General features: G+C 43.7%; 1 protein-coding gene and 1 long non-coding RNA gene across 6 annotated transcripts; both read left to right on the forward strand.

Moving 5' to 3' along the window:
- The first annotated feature begins 1,741 nt into the window (after positions 1 to 1,741).
- LOC109706053 lies at positions 1,742 to 5,248 on the forward strand. Its single transcript, XM_020226858.1, has 4 exons — positions 1,742 to 1,859; positions 1,908 to 2,027; positions 2,244 to 2,545; positions 4,430 to 5,248. The coding sequence occupies exons 1-4, from the start codon at positions 1,742 to 1,744 to the stop codon at positions 5,246 to 5,248; spliced, it is 1,359 nt and encodes a 452-aa protein (XP_020082447.1).
- A 330-nt stretch (positions 5,249 to 5,578) lies between these two features.
- Positions 5,579 to 13,399, forward strand: LOC109706057. 5 transcript variants are annotated; one of them, XR_002215031.1, is made up of 7 exons: positions 5,579 to 5,766; positions 5,872 to 5,953; positions 6,032 to 6,098; positions 6,194 to 6,259; positions 6,342 to 6,470; positions 7,086 to 7,247; positions 8,012 to 8,221. It is a non-coding gene; the product is annotated as an uncharacterized LOC109706057 (long non-coding RNA). The 5 variants fall into 5 exon arrangements; XR_002215033.1 differs by lacking the exons at positions 7,086 to 7,247; positions 8,012 to 8,221 and adding an exon at positions 13,180 to 13,399; XR_002215032.1 differs by lacking the exon at positions 7,086 to 7,247.
- Positions 13,400 to 19,033: the final 5,634 nt, after the last annotated feature.

A 19,033-nucleotide genomic window follows, 5' to 3' on the forward strand; every position in this document is an offset into this window, starting at 1 on the left:
ATAACTAAATATTTCAGTTTTTATGGTTTAGTTTAAAGTTTTGAAAATACAGTGAATGCATATTTAGTTAGTTTACTATCACTTGTTCCTGTTGCTTGCCCTCGTGCAAGCAATGTATATTGAAATGTATCCTAGGAACTGTTTATTTCTTTATACATGTACTCGTTGTTGTTGAGTCTTGGGCGGACAGGAGAGAAGTGCTGTCCGTTCGGCGTCTGTTTACGGGTCCGGATTGACCAAATTGGCAATAGCGGGACGTGATAGATAAAGTGGTATCAGAGCAAGTGACAAGTAAAAGTCTAGGATGACCTGGGGGACTTAGGAATGGAAACCTAGGGACTAGGAACGCGAGTGGCATGAATTTAATGATAGCGAAAGCTAAATAAATTGGGTTAGTTGTTAGTAAGTTTCTAATGTTAATTAGGGGCTGATCCAAGTGATATTTATACGCAATGAAAGGAGTTATGTTGGTGGCCAACAACATAAAGCCGAGGGTTGAGTATAAATACGCTTGATTGCTTTCGCCTGATTGGTTTTGTTTTATTAACGTGAATGTTGTGTTTTAGGAAAAATGCCACCGCGGCGTGCAACGAGATCCACTCCGGCATCACCTTCTGGAGTGCCAGAGCAGTCCGGATCTAGCGAGGTTCAGGATTTGCGTGCTCAGGTGAGCGCGTTAGTCGAGGCTATGCAGAGACAGGAGGAGCATATGAAGAGGCTGCAGGATTTAGTGTCGCGACAGGCGACAACAGCTGCACCTGGGAGTCAGGATGTACCTACAACTGAGGCGCCAGCGATAGTGCCCCCTGCTCCGCCGACTGTTCCTCCTGTGGTTTCTGAGCCTTCTGTGTTAGATGCGGCCGCAGTAGAGGCCGAACATGAGCGATCACTAGCAGTACTGACGACGTTTATGCGGTTTAATCCGCCTACGTTTGATGGGAAAGAGGCAGATCCATGGGTAGTGGAGACGTGGCTTACATCGATGGAAGCATTATTTGAGGATATTTATACCCTGGAAAAAGACAATGTTCATTTGGCAGCACACTATTTCGAGAAGGATGCATAGATTTGGTGGCAAAAGGCTAAGAAGAATCGGGCTCCAAACCTGCCTCCAATTACCTGGGATGAGTTTCGGGAGCTATTGTTTTTGGAGTACTTCCTTGATAGTGATAGAAGAAAAATGAAAGAAGATTTCCGCAAGCTAAGACAGGGAAACCGTTCGGTGCGGGAGTATGAACGGGAGTTTACACATTTGGTAAATTATGTACCAGGCATGATTCACAGTGATCGAGATCGAGCAGAGTGCTTCGAGCGGGGGTTGCGACCTGAAATATTCAAGGTAATCAATGCTTTGAAGTTAAAGACTTTTGAGGAAGTCCTGGATCGAGCTCTTTGGGTAGAGCGCAGAAATGCGATTGCGCGTGATGAACGCAAATCGTTTGGCAGAGAAAGAAAAAGGGAGAAAGGAAAGAAGAGGACCACTAGTGGTGCTGGGGGACGGTCAAGCTCTAAACGGCCCTCTCGGTATCCACGAGGTCAGTCGAGATATCAGGGACCCTCGAGATGTGTGATTTGTGGCGGAAATCATCGACCCTCAACTTGTCCACAGCGTGAGGAAAAGTGTTTTAAGTATGGTCAGCCGGGACATATGATCCGCGAGTGCCCCAGAGGAGCATCATCTGCCCAGTCTATTGCTTCAGTTCAGGCACCCTCGAGGCAGCGTGCGGGTCTCCCACCCGCCATGTCAGCTAGACGTTCTTTTGTGCCGCGTCAATCCGAGACACCTCGACCTGCACCGAGTGGTCGTGTATTTGCAGCCCAGGCAAAGGAGCCGGTAGTGGTCGATGACGTCGTGGCAGGTATTGTTTTAATTTATGGCATTTGATCTCGTGCATTATTTGATACAGGTGCATCACATTCATTCATCAGTAGCTCATTTGCTAAGACGCATGATATTGAGATTTCGGATAGTGCTAATGCCTGGTGGGTTTATGCCCCTGAGCACACATTTAGTGTCCATGAGGAGTGTATGGCATGTCCAGTACAGGTGGGTGATTAGATTATGCCAGCAGATCTGTTAGTGCTAAACCGTATGAAAGGCTTTGATGTGATCCTCGGGATGGATTGGCTTTCAAAGTACTATGCCACGATTGATTGTGAAAGTAAAGTAATTACTTTTCGTGAACCCGGGCTAAAAGAAGTTGTGTATCGGGCATGCAAGAGTTCGCTCTTTGCGTTGACAGTATCGACGTTGAAAGCGAGGAAGTTGATTAGTAGTGGATGTGCGGCTTATTTGGCAACAGTTGTGGAAACTCAAAAGGAACTTCCAGCACTTGGAGATATTCTAGTAGTTCGAGAGTTTCCCGACGTATTTCCTGCAGAGTTACCGGAATTGCCACCGGACCGGGAGATTGAGTTCGTTATTGACTTAGTTCCCGGGACGGCACCAATTTCGAAGGCTCCGTACAGAATGGCACCAGCTGAGTTGAGGGAGCTAAAAGCTCAGTTGCAGGATTTGTTGGATAAGGGCTTTGCGAAGCCTAGTGTATCACCGTGGGGAGCTCCAGTGTTGTTTGTAAAGAAGAAAGACGGAACGCTTCAGCTTTGCGTTGACTATCGCGAACTGAACAAGGTCACAATTAAGAACAAATATCCGTTGCCACGAATTGATGACTTATTTGATCAGTTGCAAGGATCACGGGTGTATTCGAAGATTGATCTCCAATCAGGTTACCACCAAGTGAAGATCAAGCCAGAGGATGTGCATAAGACAGCGTTTCGCACTCGTTATGGTCATTACGAGTTCACAGTGATGCCGTTTGGGCTTACCAATGCCCCTGCAGCATTCATGGATCTAATGAATAGGATCTTCAAGCCACTGTTGGATCAGTGTGTCGTGATATTTATAGACGACATCTTGATCTTTTCTCGAAGCAATGAGGAGCACGATGAACACTTAAGAATGGTGATGCAAATTCTGCGGGAGAAACAATTGTATGCCAAATTAAAGAAATGTGATTTCTTGCTGCGAGAGGGAGCGTTTTTGGGGCACGTGATTTCTGAGGGTGGTGTAGCTGTTGACCCGAAGAAAGTGGAGGCAATTAAAGATTGGCCTCGCTTGATGACTGTTGCGGAGATCCGTAGTTTCCTCGGACTTGGGGGGTATTATCGGCGGTTCATGGAGGGATTCGCGAAGATTACTACTCCACTAACGCGCCTTACACACAAAGAAACTAAATATGTTTGGAGCGAAGAATGTGATCGTAGCTTTCGGGAGTTGAAAGAAAGGTTGACTTCGACTCCTATTCTCGCCTTGCCGATTACGGGGGAGAGTTTTGTGGTTTATAGTGACGCTTCCTACAGTGGACTTGGGTGTGTACTTATGCAGGGTGGTCGAGTTATCGCTTATGCGTCTCGCCAGTTGAAGAATTATGAAAAGAATTATCCTATCCATGATTTGGAATTGGCGGCGGTGATTTTCACATTGAAGTTGTGGAGACACTATCTTTATGGCGAGCACTGCGAGATATATACAGATCATAAGAGCCTGAAGTATTTATTCACCCAAAAAGAGTTGAATATGCGACAATGCCGGTGGTTAGAATTGTTAAAGGATTATGATGTTACAATTCTATACCACCCAGGGAAAGCTAATGTCGTAGCGGATGCATTGAGTAGGAAGTAAGTTGAGAACTTGGCTATGGCGATCACACTTCAACCGTCGTTGTAGAATGAAATGCGGCGGTTTGATCTTGAGATAGTAGCTCCAGAGGTGCCAGCTATTCTTGCCGCTCTAGTTGTTCAACCGACCTTGTTGGAACAGATTAAAGATCGACAATCTTTAGATCCGTATTTCCAAAAGGTGCGGTGTGAGATTGAGAGCGGGCGTGGTGAGGATTTTGCAGTAGGGTCAGACGGAGCACTTCGGTTTCGAAACTGTTTGTGCGTGCCCAAAGACGAGGAAGTTCAGAGGGCTATACTACAGGAGGCTCATTAGTCACCTTATAGTGTGCATCCAGGTGGTACTAAGATGTACAAGGATCTCAAAGTACATTATTGGTGGCCTGGGATGAAGAAAGATATTGGACAGTTTGTGGCGCAGTGTTTGACCTGTCAGTAAGTAAAAACTGAGCGTCGATTTCCTGCGGGAAAGTTACAGAGCTTACCTATTCCTGTCTGGAAGTGGGAGAATATTGCGTTGGATTTTATAGTTGGATTACCTCAATCGCATGCGGGACATGACATTATTTGGGTAATTGTTGATCGATTGACGAAATCGTCGCATTTTTTGTCGATTCATACTACTTGGTTGGGGGACAAGTTAGCACAGGTGTACCTCAACGAGATTGTGAGATTACACGGAGTCCCGACGTCGATTGTATCTGATCGAGACCCGCGATTTACATCTCACTTTTGGAGGAGTTTGCAGGATGCTCTTGGCACACGTCTCGATTTTAGCACGGAGTTTCATCCTCAGACTGATGGACAGTCTGAGAGGAGGATTCAGATTTTGGAGGATATGCTACGAGCGTGTGTACTTGACTTCAGGGGTGGTTGGCATGATTTCTTAGCGATGGCCGAGTTCACCTATAATAACAGTTATCAGGAAAGTATCGCTATGGCATCGTTTGAAGCCCTCTACGGGAGGAAATGTCGATCCCCTATTCATTGGAGTGTGGTAGGAGAAAGGATTGTGCTTGGTCCTGATGTGCTCCAAGAAGCGGAAGGAAAGGTACGCTTAGTCCGCCAAAGATTGTTGACGGCACAGTCACGGCAGCAAAGTTATGCCAATAAGCGCCGAAAGAACTTGGAGTTTGCGGTTGGCGATCGGGTATTCTTGAAGGTGTTGCCAATGCGCGGGATAAAGAGATTTGGGGTTCGAGGAAAGCTTAGTCCTCGATACATTGGACCCTACGAGATTTTGGAGCGAGTTGGAGCGGTAGCTTATAAATTGGCCTTACCGCCGAAATTCGAGGGAATACATAATGTATTTCACATTTCGAATCTTCGCAAGTATGTGCATCATCCTGGACATGTCCTGGAGTACGAGCCAGTGGATTTGCAAGAGAATATGACCTATGAAGAATATCCAGTATGCATTCTAGATCGAGAGGTGCGAGAATTGCGAAATCGCGCAATTCCCTATGTGAAAGTGCAACGGAGCAATCATTTGAGACGAGAGGCTACTTGGGAGTTGGAAGAAGCTATGCGCGAATCCTATCCCCATCCATTAGATCTGGAGAGCTAAGGTATGAATTAAGTTTCGAGGACAAAACTATTTAAGGAGGGGAGATTGTAATATGTCGAAACCCGACTATATTGCTAATCTTGATCAAAATGACGCGTCCAAATTAAATTGGTAGTTTGGGCATAGAGTTTAGCATGTTTTGGAAGTGTTTGGATGAAATTGGAGTGAGCTGGATGTGAGAAACGGGCTGCCAAAGCTGTTGCTGCCAACAGGGACTGAATTGCGAAACTGCAGGGACTGAAATGTAAACTGCAGGATTGTAATGCACTTTTGCTGAATTGAAGGGTTAAAGAGCAATTATTTGTCCTTATCACTTAAACCCAGGTGGCATACAACTGCCTACGTAACAGGGCTTTCTTTTCTCTTCCTTTTCTTCATCTTTTTCCTTCCCTCTCTCTCTCTAAGCTGATGGAAACCGAGAGCTAAGGAAGGCAACAAATTGGTGCGTTGGAGGTTGATTGGAACTGCAGGGAAAGTTTTTGAAGCTGAAGGTAACCTGGGGGAGACATCTAATTAAGGTAGGTTGGCTGATACCTGAGTTTAATTGAGTAAGTTACCTTAGGGGTGTCCTAAATTCGGAAGTTTAATTAAGTTTGCTGCCCTGGATTTCGGGCTAATTTAAGCCACCAGGTTGAAGTTTTCAACTGAGAAAAAGTGGTCTAGCTGTTGGGGCTGAAGGAAAAACTGGTGGAATCCTCAATTAAGGTAAGTCGATTCCATACTTGATTAAAATTGAGCTAATTATCGTAGAGAAGAGTTATATAAAGATTTTATTGCTGCCAGGATTTGTAATTTAGTGAATTGATGGGCAAACTTGAATTTCGAGCATGTAGAAGCTGCGAGTAATCAGGTAGGTCATTGAATTGAAGTGAAGCGAACTCAATATCTGAGTTTGGTCGACCTAAATTCCTTAAAGCTAATCTACATGAATATTCATGCTGCTAGAGCTGAAGTTCGGACTTGTTGGAGTTGACGAATTAAGAAATTCAAATCAGGAAGTCGAGACTTGAGGTAAGTAACTTCAATTCCAACTGAGAGTTAATTAATACCTGCATAACGATTGGACCTAAAGCATTAGAATTGGTATTAATAGGTAGAGAAGTCCTAAGCGGTGGCTGCTGCCTAGGTGGTGCAGGACTTGGGCACCCCAAGTTGAAAAAGCCTTAGTGGAGCTTCTTTAGTAATTCAAGCTGCAACAAATCTGGTGGAGCCTGGAATTTAGGTGAGATGGATACTTATTTCCTGAGTTAAGTGGTCTGGAATTACTTTAAAAGAGTGTGAACAAAACAAGTATTTGTTTTATACTTGTAATAAGCTGTGAACGAGAAGGTGAGGTGCTGAAATTTCAGCACTATGCAGAATTCAGCATGGTGCAGAATTCATTGTGAGCTAAAAACAGGCCAATTGAACAATGAATTGAGATAATTCTAATTAAATCTTGATTAAGGTTCAGTTAATGGTTATAGAAGATGCTAATTAGAAGCTCTATGGGTAATTGAACTAAGGAAAACTCAAATCGACATTGGTGGATTTCTAACTTGGACTCTATAGATCAGCTAACACTATGCATAATATATACATATAAATATATATGTGCATAGTGTTAAAAGAGAAGATGGATTTGAGATAGTTCAAATATAGAATCAGAGTAAGAAGAACTGTTGTGGAAAGATGAAATTAGAAGGTTATTAAAGCTTCTAGTTACTATCAAGCTTATAGAATGGACTATATGTAAATGTATATTACCATTATACATACACATTGGGGTAAAATGCAAGTTTTCTTAAAATGTAAATATGACTCTAGTTTAATCCCTTTTATTCTTATATGAATGAAGGTTAAACGTGCTCAGAAGTTCGAATTGACATTTCGACGATCCTACGACGCGCTATTTAAGAAACGCTTCGTTCTAGCTCTAATTGCACCGCGTCGCGAGAGCTCGTTGTCGACGCGTTTCGAGACGTTGAGCTGTGTTGATTGGCATCCCTACAGATGGGTGGTGCTATCCGAAGTCATCGAATCCCTCTTTATGTCTATGTTGCCTTCTTGAGCATATCTGTATATGAGTAAAATAATATTCATGCATTATAGGGTAAATGGCATTATCTGTTTATGAAATGAATGATTGAGCAAATCTCAGTATTAAGAACATGTGAACCATAGCGTGTGGACCTAGAACTCTATGAATGTGTGAATTTTACTGTGGACTATAACAATAGTAAATTTGGTGACATTATGACTAGAAGTATTGGTTAGCATCAATATTGGAAATGTAAAACTAGCATAAAGAGCTAGTTAAAAATAAAATTGTGGCATCGTCAGCTATTGAATCCTCTAAGGGAGGATTGGATCATACTCACCTATTCTGTTTTGGCTTGGCGGTTATCGCTCCCCCCAAGCAGTGCACTCCGGACTGTGTCATTAACTGGGTTGATCGTATAAGCCTTCCCAGTAGACGATCCTGTCGGGAAGCAGCTTAGGTCCCAATACTTAGGGATTGCGTTGGTGAGTTGTAGTTAACCAATGGTTAACTCAGATGAATGGGTAATGTTCATTAATAGCATGCATGCATATTTATCAGTTGTTATATATTGTTCATTTCAGTTTTGTACAGGCATTGTAGTAGTTACATGTTTTAGTTGGTTACTATCTGTACCTTTTCTTGCCTACATATGCCTGAATAGACCTAGTGGGTGAGTCGGCGAGGTCAGCGGCCAAACCCACTGAGAACTTTTAGTAGTTCTCACACCACTAACCATACAGGTTCCAGCGCGAGCGGTGTGGCCGAGGATCGCGGCAAGAGCCCAGCATCTTAGCTAGCAGACACCCGAGTTTAGTTGGATACCATTTTGGGTTTCATGTTGTACATAATGATAAACAGAGAGACATGTAAATGTATTTGTAAATGAGCTGGTAAACGATGTAAATAACTAAATGTTTCAGTTTTTATGGTTTAGTTTAAAATTTTGAAAATACAGTGAATGCATATTTAGTTAGTTTACTATAACTTGTTCCTGTTGCTTGCCCTCGTGTAAGCCATGTATATTAAAATGTTATCCTCGGAACTGTTTATTTCTTTATACATGTACTTGTTGTTGTTAAGCCTTGGGCGGACAGGAGAAGTGCTGTCTGTTCGGCGTCTGTGTACGGGCCCGGATTGACAAAATTGGGAATAGCGGGACGTGACATGAGGCATGCATGCAAAGAGTGCACGGGATGCCGGGGTTAAGTAAGGAACAAATCTTGGCAGCCGCTGATGCGTTGAAGGAAGATAAGAATCGCCAACTTTTTATGACTATGAATGACGACTTAGCATTAATGTGGGTCGAGTGTCAACTTACACATCAAAATTTGTTGTATAAGCAGATCTTTCCAGGGCTCTAAACCAACGGCGTAATGGTAGTCGTTGTTTGTCAGTTCCTGAGCTATATTGCTTGGGTTACTGGTTTATTTTGTATGTTGCTTGCGTTTCTATTTTCACTCGTTTTAGCTTTGCATATATGCTTGATGTTTGGAACAATGTTGTAATGCAGGGTGGATGTTTGTTATTTCGATCTATATTTGTATGTGTGATATGTAATAGACCAATGATGTAAGGAAGTGAATTCTCGAAACTCGAGGATTAGACTTCGTTTAGAATCGACTAGTTGTCGAGTGTGTAGGCTTCGGAAAGTCCGAAGGTGATTAAAATACATGAAGTGCATTAAGGAAGGGTCCACAAGAGCAGCAGTGCAAAATCTGCACTGGAGCAGAATTGCTCTCGGGGACCGGTCCCTGGCAGGGAAGGACCGGTCCCATCAGGCTGGGCTTGCGGGGATCCATGATGCAACCGGTCCCTGGCAGGGGAGGACCAGTCCCCGAACGTTAACCCAGCGAGAAAGGCCGAAATTTGGCTAAGTTCCGAAAAATCCAACTCTCGGAAATCGGTCTCTCGGACAAGGACCGGTCTCCCGGGGACCGGTCTCTCAGGCAAGGACCAGTTCCCGAACGCGAAACTCCCTCTGCCCGAGATGGAAGGCTCTCGGGGACCGCTCTCCCCGACCTAGGACCGGTCCCGCACTGCGAAAATGCCCAGTGAGGGCTGCTGCAGATGATGGAAAGTTGAGGGGGCTATCTGCAAAGTGGCCTATATGAGAGGTGGGGGACCCCTCTCTCCCTCTCATTTGCTCTCTCCCTCTTACACTCTTTCCCTCTCTCTCTCTAGAACGAAAGGAAAAAGAAGAAGAGAAGGAGAAGAAAAGAAGGAAGAAAAAGAAGAAGAAAAGGAAGGAGAAGACTAAGAAGAAGAAGATCGTCTTCTTCTCTCTCTCCCTCAAGCTTGGAGCTTTGTATAGAGGTAAGCTCTAAACCCTCTAATGGTATTTCTAGGGTTTGGGGTTTTTGTTGTTTAGAGATGGTTCGAATGGAACCTAGAGGAGATAAATAAATAGTTATAGCAGCGGATTCGAAGCTCGAACCATAGATTTCTCCCTCGTTGCCATTCTAGGGCACGTTTTGGGATTTTTGGAAATGTGGGGTCTTGATCTATTTCGATGGGTTGTAAACCTAATTGCTAGGTCTCGGAACGCGTCGGCGAAGACGGTTCGTCGATACGACGAGCGGGTGCGAAGATATCGCCGAATCAAGCGCTTAAGTGTTCGAATCGACCCGAGGAGTCGAAGCGCCGACCAAGGACTGCGAAGTCAAGTTTTCTACCATCGCGGCACTACTAAGAGGTGGGTGGTGACCATCCCGAAGCAATCGGGCTCCCTCTTATGTCTTAGTATTTTAAGACCTTGCATCTTGTATTCACATGCATTATAGGATAGTGGTGCATTGCCTTTCCTTATGTTTTCCTAGCTGATATCAGATTATGCATTAATTATTGGGTATAGGGGATTGATGAGGATTGGGTTGAGACTTGTAATCCTATAGTGCAGAAATGAAAGAATGACGTAATGGTTGAAACAAAAGAACGAGTAGCATCTAGTTGTTAGTAAACAAAAGAACGAGTGGCGTCTAGTTGTTAGTAAACAAAGAACGAGTGGTATGTGTGAGTTGTAGCGTATATGAAACCCATTGATTATGGTGATAGTAACCCTAGAGGATAAGGTACCTGTAAGGTACCGGACTTCTAAAATTATGAAGTTACGGTGTACATTTGGTTTGAAAGCCATTTGAATGATTCCGGTGGGTTGCAGTGGAATGTAATATACCGGATTTTAAATATAAAAATAAAAATAAATAAAAATAGTGTGAGATACTATTTTTATTGGATTTAGAAGAGTAAAATATAAGTCAGAAGTGACTTGTGCTGAAATCGGAATGAAAACAGAAGATCTAGAATTTTCTGTTGGAAACGGGACAGATAAATAGGCAGAAAATGCACAGTCTCAGAAAATTATGAAAATTGGAGGATAAGCCAGAAATATTTTTATGAGGCTAGATTTAAGGTTTCATATTTTTCTGACACCCGTAGAGTGAGAAATAAAATCCGAAAGCTATCTGATAAAGATTGCAGTTCGGTACAGTTTTCAGTGACCAAACGGGGTCGAAACTGAACCAGTGATCGTCAGCTTGTTAAGTTAAGTAAAACCGAACATGACTGTCAAGTTTGAGCTCAAACGGAGATTCAGGGAGCTCCGGCGAAAGTTATCAGATTTTAAGCTGCCTGGAGGTGAATAGTGTTGGGGTGTAATTAAATAGAAGCATGATGCTTCTTCTTCCTCCTTCAGCCGTGCACACCCACACACACCTCACGCACACATGGAGAGAGGAGAGAAACTCTCCTTTCTCTCTCTAGAGATCTCTCTCATTTCTCTATATCTCTCGCTCAAATTCGCGGGGTTGGTGGAGAATATGCTTGCGAACGCGTTGGAGGCGACGGATTGAGCTTTCGTGCGCCCGTTGGAGCGGTGTGTTGTCGTCGCGGCGTTCACATTGAGGTAAGCTTTTAGGATTTGGCTTAATCCTTAGCTTTAAGTATTCTAATAGCCTCTAATGAGCTTTGTTAGCATGTTGATCCATTTAATTTTGGATTATTTTGAGGTTAATTGCATATTAGGGCTCCGAATGGGGTTTTGTAAAATATGAGGGTTTGATCTAATTTGACCCTTCGTAAACCTAATTGCTAGGTAACGAAACGCGTTGGCGAAGACGGTTCGGCAATCCGACGAGCCGTTACAAAGTTATTAAAGAAATGGACGTTTAGGCTTCGGGTCCGCCGGGAGGGCCGAGGCGACATCGTAAATTCATGAAAATGGATTTGAAGCATCGTGGCACATAACCGAAGACCTTTAATTTTCGGATCGTGAATTGGAGGCCGTTCGGGTGGTCGCGTGAGAGATCGGGCCAAACCGGGTGCCGGGTGCCGCGGGAGGCCGATTGCAAGTGTCGACAAGCAATCGGAATGCGAAATGAGGTGGGTTGTGCTTACCGAAGCGACTAGGTCGCCCTTTATGTTTAAGAAACATACGAATTCACATTGATGCATATAGTTGTATTGGTAGGCTTACATGATAATATGAATGCTTGAAACATATTATGTAGTTGATATTACCTACCAATGAGATGAAATGTATAATGAATTAAATGCTAAAAGAATGCATGAGATGCTAAGTATAGACTACTTTGGATGATGATTATATGTATGTTGACATATCATGTGATGCTAGTAATATATGTGCATGATGACATGTTGTGAATTAACATATTGTGGATTATGTTAAATAGAAACATATACATGATGACATATATTGCATATGATAGAAGAATTATACATGTTGCCATATTGTGGAACATAGTGGATGAATTATGCATGTTGAACTTGGTCGATTAGAGAAATTGACATTGGAAAACAAGAACACATCGAGTGGCATTAATGTAGTGTATTTGACACTAGAGGTTTGAGAACCTAGGGATAGGTGAATCCCTTAGAAAATGCCTTGTGGATAAAGAACTTAGTAAACCTAAGTACCCTCACATGGAGAGGTTGTCGATGAGTTATTGAGACATTGACTCTAGTTGTAGAGCATCCTCACTTGGAGAGGATTTGATTGGGTCGTTGACTCTAGTTGTAGAGCATCCTCACTTGGAGAGGATTTGATTGGGTTGTGGACCCTAGTTGTAGAGTATCCTCACTTGGAGAGGATAGATCTAGCTCACAGTCTGCGTTTGGGATGGTATAGCCATCCAATCCCCACATGGAGGGGATTGTCGTCGAGTACTCCGGAGTGTCGTGCGACTAGGACCACTTGGAGGTCCGGACCACATGGAGGTCCGCAGACGGTCCCGGGCTTGGGTGCACTTGGAGCTCCCTCCCCACTTTGGGATTGAAAGGTGAGTTATTGGCGAACCCTAGGGCTTCGCTACAGATTGGGTAAAAGAACAGTGAACAATGCCATTGAACATTATTATTCGAACATGGATCGAATTCGTTAGCATGATAGTAAACCTTTACTATTTGATGCATGGTATGAGTTTTAGTTGCATCCCAGTTGAGTGGATTTAGGGCTGAGGTGCATGTGAGACATCCTTCACCTTGAGCCTGGCTTTGTGCGGTATTCCGCGTATGATTGACTCAAGACCGGGTCGAGTGGATAGCTTATGAAAGCAGGTTAAACCTTATGAGCAGAATTGTAATTGACAAGAATCTAAGATAGAGGAAAACTTAGAAGTCAATTGGTTGAACTGTGAATAACAGGAATAAAAGTAGTATCGATTGAACTACTAGTTGGTTGCATGGTTGCATAAACTGCATGAATTTCATATTGCATTTTGTGAGGCACAACATGTATTTCAATACTTGAATATATATATCTGTTGGATATCTGTTGGACTAACATGTTGCAGGGCCTCCTTAGACCTATTGGTCGAGCTTTTCCCTTGGGTGGCCGTACCCACTGGGAACCATGGAGTTGGTTCTCACCCCACGTTGTTTTGGGGTGTTACAGGTTCGCACGTGAGCGGCGCGACGGCGCGAGGCGAGGGCGTAGCTCCATAGATAGCGCCCTACCCCAGAGACCAGAGATAGAGGTACCCCGAGTCGGCATAGCCTAGGGGTAGAGGGAAAAGAAAAAGAGTAAACTTGTATTAATATTGCGATCATTGATTGTATTTGGAAGAAAATGTAATGTAATAATGCTAATGTGATGTAAAAATGAATCTAATGAATGCTTGTAATAACATAGGATGTGTTATGTTGTTTGATACCTTCCTTATGCAATCTTGCTTGAATACTGTTCCTGGTTGGAACTTCTTGTACTTGTATTGATTGCGACGCCTAGGACATACAGGGGAGACTCTGTCCGTTCGGCGGTCTGTCGGCGGCGCCGCGACCTCGGCCAAATAGGCGGGTGGTTGCGGGTCGTGACAGTACCCTTGAGGTAAGAGAATTGGATCATACTCACTGTCTGTTCCCGACTTGTGATGGTCGCTCCACACAAGTAGTGCGCTCCGGAGTTGGTCACATAGGATTGCCTATTTGGGGTCCCGTGGGATAGGGATGGCCTATTTGGGGTCCTGAGGGATGGCCTATGTGGGATTCCGCAGACGGTATCAGATTCGTAGTTTGAGTCTTGTCTCCCTACGCGTCGAGATGGCTCTGTGAGTAGTAGGCGAATCCTTGAGTGAGCTACGGGGTTAATGAACAAGTAAATAGCCTTACTTCTTGGACATATGACGAGCTAGTTGATTACCTACTTCATTGTGCATGCATTCTCCATATTCATGATTCGAGCACAGTAGCGTAGCTTTATTATTCTGTTTTCACAGCTTTCCATATCTATCTATCTGTTTATCTACTTGTGCCCACTTGGACCTAGTGGGGAGACCGGCGGAGTCGGCGGCCGAACCCACTGGGAACTATGGAAGATAGTTCTTACCCCACTCTCTACAAGTTCGAGCTCGGGTGTCCCCGGCGAGCGCAAGGATCGTGGCAAGGGCATAGTGCCCTAGTGGTATATGCACATAGCTAGCTTTACTTCCTTTTGCATTAGCCGTCACCCTTTTGTATTTGAGAGTAGATGATGTATAGGTGTGAGGTTGTTTTGGAAGATATAAAAGCATGTCGTATATATATGTTTCAACTTGAAGTAGTCGATGTATCAAAGAGGTTGGATAAATGTAATAGATAGAACCTTCTCTCTTTATTTACTTGTATGTCTCATACTTGTATCTTGCTCTTGTTGGTTAGCACTGGTGGTGCTCCTCGTGATCGTGTATTTATGAATTGATTCCTGGGTAAATTCTTATACATGAACAGTTGGCTTGGCCTTGGGCGGACAGGGGAGGTTCTGTCCGTTCGGCGTCTGTTCGACGTGCCCGGACCGAACCAAATTGGTAGCGGTCTCGGGGCATGACAAATGAAGTATTCCTGGTCAACATGTATTACTTTAGGATATATTACTTTAGGTTATGTTTTACCTTTAGTTATCATTACATGTATGACTGCTTTTAAGGACATGGTCAAAATAATGATCTATTTTTGTGCCCTATAGCTTAAGTATTGCTATAGCTATATGTTTGTGTGTACTAAAGTATTTTTGGTCTATTTATCGATGTGCTCTCATGTATTTGTCATTGACGACAGTTGGGTTCTGAAAGACAGTGATGGACAACTCAGTATATCAAATAGTATTTTCGTTAGCAATCATAGCCAATGTTATGGTAATTTTAGATGAAGATGATGAATCTCGGGAGCATTTAATGCAATTTGAGCAAGAAAATCAGACATGTGCAAATACAGTCCCCAGACAAAGATGTCGAACTCGGCCCCTTACCGGATATCAAATTGTTAGTTGTATGACCTAGAAGCCTATCAGGCAGACGCATTTTATTTTCTATAGGACATATATTTGTACTTAATCTTTATTATTTATATAATTTGGTCTTTTATTCCATTCATGTTAAATGTGTCCATGAATCGTACTTTGAATTAATAAGATGATAATATGTATTCTCAAGAGTTGAGAATTTGAGATACATATTATTGGTGATTAATTCATAAATGCTCTCAATCGGAGGATCATCATGGGGGCGATGATTGATCCGGTAAGATTGATGTGTGTGCCGCTTCCCTATTAGGATGACGAATCTCGAGCCATCAGTGTGGGGACACTAGAGCGAACATGCAGGTGGTTGTTGGAGAACAAGGGTACTGAGCGTGACCAACTACGAATAGTTACATGGATGTCTACTCATTCGTCAGTAACTGGTTCGATGTTGCAGTGGTACAACTGATCCTTAGACCTGCGACACCACGACTATTCAATATGAGACTACTGTAGTTTGACTATGCAACAAACTCTGATCCCAGCCATGGGTCTTAGTAGTATATGTTGGCTGCTGTCGGTTCATATCAGGAATGGGTGTGTGTTTATAAGAGATCTATTGCTCTCGGTAGAGAGATAATTAGTTCTATGCTATTTGTAAGGCAAAGCTCAGAAATCCTCGGTCGGGGTAATATGGTGTATGGAAAGAGTTTTCCAAGAGTAACCATAAGAGCTTTTGTCCTATCAAGTTTGACATATGACGGGTGATGGGGTTTGATGAATATTCCATGACCTCCACTCAATTGGAACTATGCGATAGAAGGATAGTATTGTACGGTAACTGCACCTAGAGGTTCAGTCCGATATTCACTTCTGACTGGATTGCCACTACATGCTGCTAGGCGTCACTAGTGGATTGTGGGAACCAGTAGAAATAATTATAGATAATTAATTATTCTATAAGGGTGGAATCAAAAGAGTTTGAGCCATCGAAAATAGTTTCAATAATTATGTAGATGGAGATCTCATCATATCTCACTATGTCACGCCCCGAGGTCCCTCTTTAGTTTAAAGCATAGCGGAAAAGCGTTTGAAATTTTTTTTTTTTTTAAACTTGACCCCAGGGTATGCCAGATCCGCCACAAATACAGGAGATCCACTGTTCACACGGACAGAGTCTCCCCTGTATTTGCACGGCGTCGCACAAGTACAAGAGTTCAAACATGATACAACCACAACCAGATGAACATACAAATAATCACAGTTATATATTCATACACCATTCACCACAGATTCACATTTTACCATTCGATATTTAAACATAAATTCACATCTATCAGTCAAAATATTTCCAACCACAGAAACAGGTTTTGAAATACTAAGATACAAAATCACTGAAAACCCTTTGAAAACTGTTCCCTACACGGAAACTTTTATCTTTTTAAAACGCTACCACGAGGGGTAGAAAATTATTTTTATTTTGCAAAATCCAGAAATCCACATTTTCAAATGTAAATAAACACTGAACCACATAAACCAACTAAACTATTCATCAACCAAACTAAGAAGGGTAAGAAAGTAAACCGAATTAACCTGGGTCGAGAGCGCTATCGACCGCTACACGCGTACCTCACGTCTCGTCCCACTACTCACCGCCCGCGATACCTGAAAAATGGTGGGGGAGGTGAGAACATGTAAACATGTCTTCCCTCCCAGTGGGTACCGCAAGCCGAAGAAGGCGAGGAGTACTCACCGGATCAGGAAGAGATAATCAACAGTATGGGTAAGTAAAATACAGTAGCAATGATAATAAACGAACAAGATATATATATATATATGAAAACACAACTACCGCTACTGTAATGTACAACTGCAAGCATACAAGGATATCAAAACTATAGTAGCAAGACAACTCGTTAAGAAAGGAACTAGGGAAGTACATATGGCAACAACCGTACTATTAGCTATAAGCGTCAACAGGACGAGAAGTCCCAAAGGGTACCCAATCTAAACCCGCCCGTGTCGGTCTAAGAACCTCAGCCAAAACTCACTATCGCTTCCCACACCTGGCACTGTAACCCTAGCACAAAAGAACACGCTGGGCTTACCGGTCGGATGGTACGACACTTTTCCGAAAAGAACCACCCCTCCTTGCGGGATCAATCCCGCTTGGGTACGTGAAATGCACTCGAGCTGTGGCGATCAATGCGGATATGATCAATAGCCAACCGTCGGCAATCAGCCGGACAATCACTGCGCCCTCTGGGCATAACCGACCGTGTAGGTGTCATCAAGCAACAACGTGAATCGACCGAGATAGTCAATGTACGGAAGTAAACGAACGACCCCAAACAGGTCCCGATGCCAATAAGGAGAAACCGACCCAACCATGGTCACCAAGTATAGTATATCAAAATAGCACATTATTCTACCCTATACAGGATACTACACATAGAACAAACTAGGCAGGGTAAATAAAGTAGTATGGTAGATACTGCTCGATGTTTCAACTAAAGTACGAACGCAAGAACCGACCGATATGTCAACAGGAGTTGTATCGATATAGTCCAATACCGTCGAGCACCAGCGACAATCCTACCCTCAGGTACACCGACCTCAAAGGGTATCGGAACGACAAGTCAAGAAATAGACCAACCCAATACATAGTTGCAACCAACCGACCAAACAGGTCAACAGATTATAAGATTAAAAGCACCGATCAACGTGAGGTCATCGAAACGAAGTACGGGAGAACCGGACCAACCAAGTCACCGCCAGCGAAAGTACGAAGAACCGACCAATCAAGGTCCACCAGTATTCACATTAGGGATAAATACTCACTTCCTACCAACATGATACTAAGCATAGGAAACATATGAGTAGAGTATGGATAGAAAACAACGTGGATGAAGCGTCACATATATAATACGAAGTACCAATAGAAGAACAGGGATAGAAGAGATATCACCGAGCGTGCCCACCACTGTACCGGACTTCGGATCGACAATAACCCACATGTACAAAATTACAAATGCGCACCTGTCTCCTGACTTGCAAACATAAGGACGTCAACCGGACCTAAGGAAGTCCCACCGGGTTAGTGGTCTTAACCACAGCTAATAATATCACTAATCCACAACACGAAGCCAAACCCATGGAGAATCGTTCCCAAACCGATCGCCGGTAATATCGCCGGAAGCCCGTATCGCATGGGACCTCCGCCGGGAAGCCCGAACTGTTCCCAGAACATACCCGTCTTGAGTTTGAGGTCACCTGCTGCCACTAAACATAAATAATCATGCATCATGGCAGCGAACACAACTCCTCGTGTCGAAACAATTATCGTCGGATAATCGTTTCGATTCGGGTTCCCGGAAGTGTCTATTTCGACACCGGAACCTACCGTCGCTCACCCGTCATTTCCGAACTCTCGAAATGACGCAAGTGACCAGCCAACAAGGCTCAGCGACTACGCAAAAGTTCACGAAGCATCGTCGGAATAATTCCGAACCGAACCCGCGTTCCGTCGGCGGATTTCGCCGAAAAACGCACCGGAAAAGCATTTCCGATCTTCGCAAGGGTCTAGGGCCTTGGACAATCAGTCCAGAGGTTACTCTCAGCGTTTACACGCTGTCCACAGCGACCGAGTCGATGTTATATGCAAGAAAGCACATCATGAACCCTAAAATCTATCATTTTATGCGATTTTCGACAGTTTTAATGGCCCGATCTTGCGATACGAGGCTCGCTGGGTCAACCGTCGCACCCGCTGATATATTTCAGCGTGCCGGAGACCGTGCTCACCATTCAGAGCACAATCGGCGACTGTGGTGCGCGCATGAGTGACGCGAAGGTCTAATAAACTGCGCGCACCGTGCGAAGATCGCGACTAATTCACTAACCAGGGCATCTTTGCCGCTGTCGGAGGTGAGCACGATGTTCAGCACGAACCCTAGATCATCGTGCTCACTTCCCAAAGTTCAGGAGGCTAATCGGATCACCGGAAAGGTGACCGGAAACTCGAAAAACAGTGCTG

The sequence above is a fragment of the Ananas comosus genome, unplaced genomic scaffold, assembly GCF_001540865.1.
Source record: "Ananas comosus cultivar F153 unplaced genomic scaffold, ASM154086v1, whole genome shotgun sequence".
Classification (NCBI taxonomy): Eukaryota; Viridiplantae; Streptophyta; class Magnoliopsida; order Poales; family Bromeliaceae; genus Ananas; species Ananas comosus.